This window comes from Arachis ipaensis, chromosome B04 (assembly GCF_000816755.2).
Source record: "Arachis ipaensis cultivar K30076 chromosome B04, Araip1.1, whole genome shotgun sequence".
Taxonomy (NCBI): Eukaryota; Viridiplantae; Streptophyta; class Magnoliopsida; order Fabales; family Fabaceae; genus Arachis; species Arachis ipaensis.
In genome coordinates, this window is record NC_029788.2 from 99,128,712 (window position 1) to 99,131,823 (window position 3,112).

General features: G+C 38.2%; 1 protein-coding gene across 1 annotated transcript in view; it reads right to left on the minus strand.

Moving 5' to 3' along the window:
- LOC107639542 (probable envelope ADP,ATP carrier protein, chloroplastic) overlaps positions 1–3,020 on the minus strand; it is a 4,039-nt gene extending 1,019 nt beyond the window's left edge. Inside the window, exons 1-8 of the mRNA XM_016343074.2 lie at positions 2,601–3,020; positions 2,329–2,385; positions 1,081–1,143; positions 906–962; positions 741–824; positions 491–559; positions 311–423; positions 56–225 (exon numbers count right to left, since the gene is read on the minus strand). Of these exons, the coding sequence (XP_016198560.1) occupies positions 56–225; positions 311–423; positions 491–559; positions 741–824; positions 906–962; positions 1,081–1,143; positions 2,329–2,385; positions 2,601–2,936 (949 nt within the window). The 5' untranslated portion in view covers positions 2,937–3,020. The remainder of the gene's footprint in view (positions 1–55; positions 226–310; positions 424–490; positions 560–740; positions 825–905; positions 963–1,080; positions 1,144–2,328; positions 2,386–2,600) is intronic.

A 3,112-nucleotide genomic window follows, 5' to 3' on the forward strand; every position in this document is an offset into this window, starting at 1 on the left:
GACTATACATTGTTTATACTTATATGCTGAAAGATAGAACAGAAGTAATTGTCACCTGAAAGGGCCTCTAATACCGTTGTATAAGGCGTACCCTTCAATTGCATTTGTCTTCGCACAGTGTCCAAAGGATAGCATGTAAGTGTGGCAAGCGAGGCCGAAAGCAAGGCAGTGAGTATTGATGTTTCGGTTCTCTTTTGATATTTCTCGGGCAATGACTTCTTCAATCTATAATCCAAATAAGATCAGGATCTATCATTTCAATCCAAGTTCTTTCTCCCTGAATTTTGAGACAGATTATAAATGAACTTACAGGTCAAAAACACAAAAGTTTGCTGCAATATATGGAGCTATTGCAATAAGCGAAGGCCCAAGGCCCCTGTAGAAAGATGCAATTCCTTCCTCCCTTATCATGCCCAGGGCAACCTGCAAAAGCCACAACATGGTTCACCTTCACCTTGCTTAAATATCACAGCAGTTCAGCCAATCATACCTGTGACATAGTTCGATAACCAGGTTCAACAGCTAATCGCAATCTCAGGACATCTAATGGGTAAGTTATCTACAAAAAAGGCATCATCATACACAAATGAACAAGATATAGGGATATTAAAAGATTGGTTTACATAAAATAAAATTGTTGGCATCAAGCTTATCAAGCTTTTGTTATGAAGTCTGATGTCTACAACAAAATCAGTTAACCTATCAAAGCTAGGGCCCTAGCCCTCTGCTTAATTACTTACAAAAGTGGATGTCATGCCAGCAAAAGCACCTGCTGTAAGTCTTGCCACAACAGAGAGCTCACCATTCTGTCCCCTGAATATTTTCTGTAGATCCAAAAAGCAGAACATTATGCATGGACAGGTGATACTTGATATTAGAACTTCAAAAATATAATTAAGGACAACCTTGTAAATTTCATATGCAAAAAGCTGGACAGCACTATAAGGAACAACCCGAATCACCTGGAACATTAAAGAAGAAACACTAAAAAAGTGAACATTGTAGTTCACTGAAAGGATAAAGGAGACATAAATATGAAAATTCCAAATACTTTCATTCCTAGTTATACTAAAGACTGACCTGGGGGAGGTTTCCCTTCCAGTAACCTTTAATGCCTTCTTCCTTTGCTATAACTGTTATAGCCTATAATTTGTGATCACGTGAGATCTAGTATAACAATTTATAATACTCTGATCTATTGCATCTAAATGGAGAAAACAGAAGATTATCAAACAAAGGAATTGAAGAGATCAATAAACTCTGCTTAATAAAAGCAAGATGTGAAAAAACAAACCATTATTAACAGAAGTGTAAAAGTAACCTTCTATTAGTGAGCAGAAAATATTTACAGAAAGAATATTCCAATTCCTTTCTAAAAGTTGGATACAACTAGCTTCCAGCACCATTAATCGCAAAGGGACAAAATTGGAAACCAACTTTTTTCAGCCAATAATTAGCCAACATTTTTCTTTCCCTTTTCCCTTTCCCTCTCTTAATGTCTGCTCGTCCACCACTTTGTTGGCTAAAGAAAAGTTGATTCTATAGAAAAACCGAATAGCAAAAAGCCTGGCCAACTCCATTAGCAATAAATTACTAACCAGCACCATGCAGACAAATGTTTTAACCATGTACAAACAGAAATTTCATGTCTTATTATTTGACACTAATGAAATTTTCACAAATAAGTGGTACATAAAGTACCCAACCATTCCAAAGCAATGAACTCTAGCAAGGACGTCTGGAACTTCCAGATGCACCTCCTAAAATTCCATCTTTTAGTCCTCTCTTTTTAGTCTCATAATCATTTCAAGTAAGAAATTGATCACTCATAATTCCTAGCAGCAATAGTCCAATTATACAACAATACTTATGGGTGCAATTGGAAACAATTTTAAAATTAGTACTTCTTAAGACTGGATATCAAAATTCAAAGAGTACTTTTATCATAAAACTCATGAATAAACTTTCTAACTGAACAAATAAACTGTTAGACTACTATATTAGGAAGATGATTCAACATGTTCGACTAAACTACTTAACATAATACTAGTCAATATCTTAGCTATCATCCTCATATCATATCTTCACGTGAGTAGCCACCTATTAGTCTATTACGAATTACTCATTGTATAGCAACGGCAGCATGCGTTAACCCCGGATGTTTGTGCACCGGCCTGCCCCTTTTATAACAATGGCAACATGCATTAGCTTAGTCAACAAGTAGAAATCATTCATTAATCACTACTGAATCTCCAGAGAGACAAATGCAGAAACAAAACCATTCCGCACCAAAAACCTTAGGATTCATGAAATATACATAGAAATTACCTCAATGAAACTCATTGCCTTCTTAGCACTCTCTTGCCCGACCCGTACACCATGAGTCTGCAAAGCACGCATTTTTTACTAACTAAATACACTAAAAATCTCACTCGCAACACTGTAAATTAATACATTTTGTTTAGCATATTTTCTGAACGCAAAATTGAAGCTCATCCAAACACGCTGTAAACGAAAGTTCAGCATAACAGGCAATTCAAACTCTATTATCAGAAAAATAAAATAAAGGAACTATTTTTCCTATTTTTCCTTTCTCGCACCTGCATGAGAAGTTTGATGCGGTCGAGGGGAGCTGTGACGGTCTTAGCGGCGGCGCCGGCAATGGCTCCGGCGGAGAAGAGGGAGACATCTCGGGGAAGAAAAGCAATGACGGCGAGCGGGTGCTTAAGGATCTGAGTTGCCGTGGGAGCGAAATCGTGGTGGAGTTTGGTTTCAGCAACCGAAACGGAGGCGAATTTGCAGCGGGTGGCATCGGCGGTGGCGGAGGAGAAGGTGAGGGTGGAAGAATTATGGAAGGGTTTGGTGGAAACGGCGTCGCATTTGAGGTGTGGGATTTTGCGCCAGTAGACGACGGCTTTCTCCTCTGTGTTGTGCATTTTCAAACGCCGGAGAAGGAGATAAGGCGCTTGGGGAAAAGCTAAACGCTGCCTCTTAGGCTCTTTAGCGAAAGTAAAACTCGCGCTAAATAAATAAAGAAAAAGTACACCTAACCAATGCAAATTAGTTGGAAAACAGGTTCATTGATGAAAAAATATTAAAATAAACACCATGA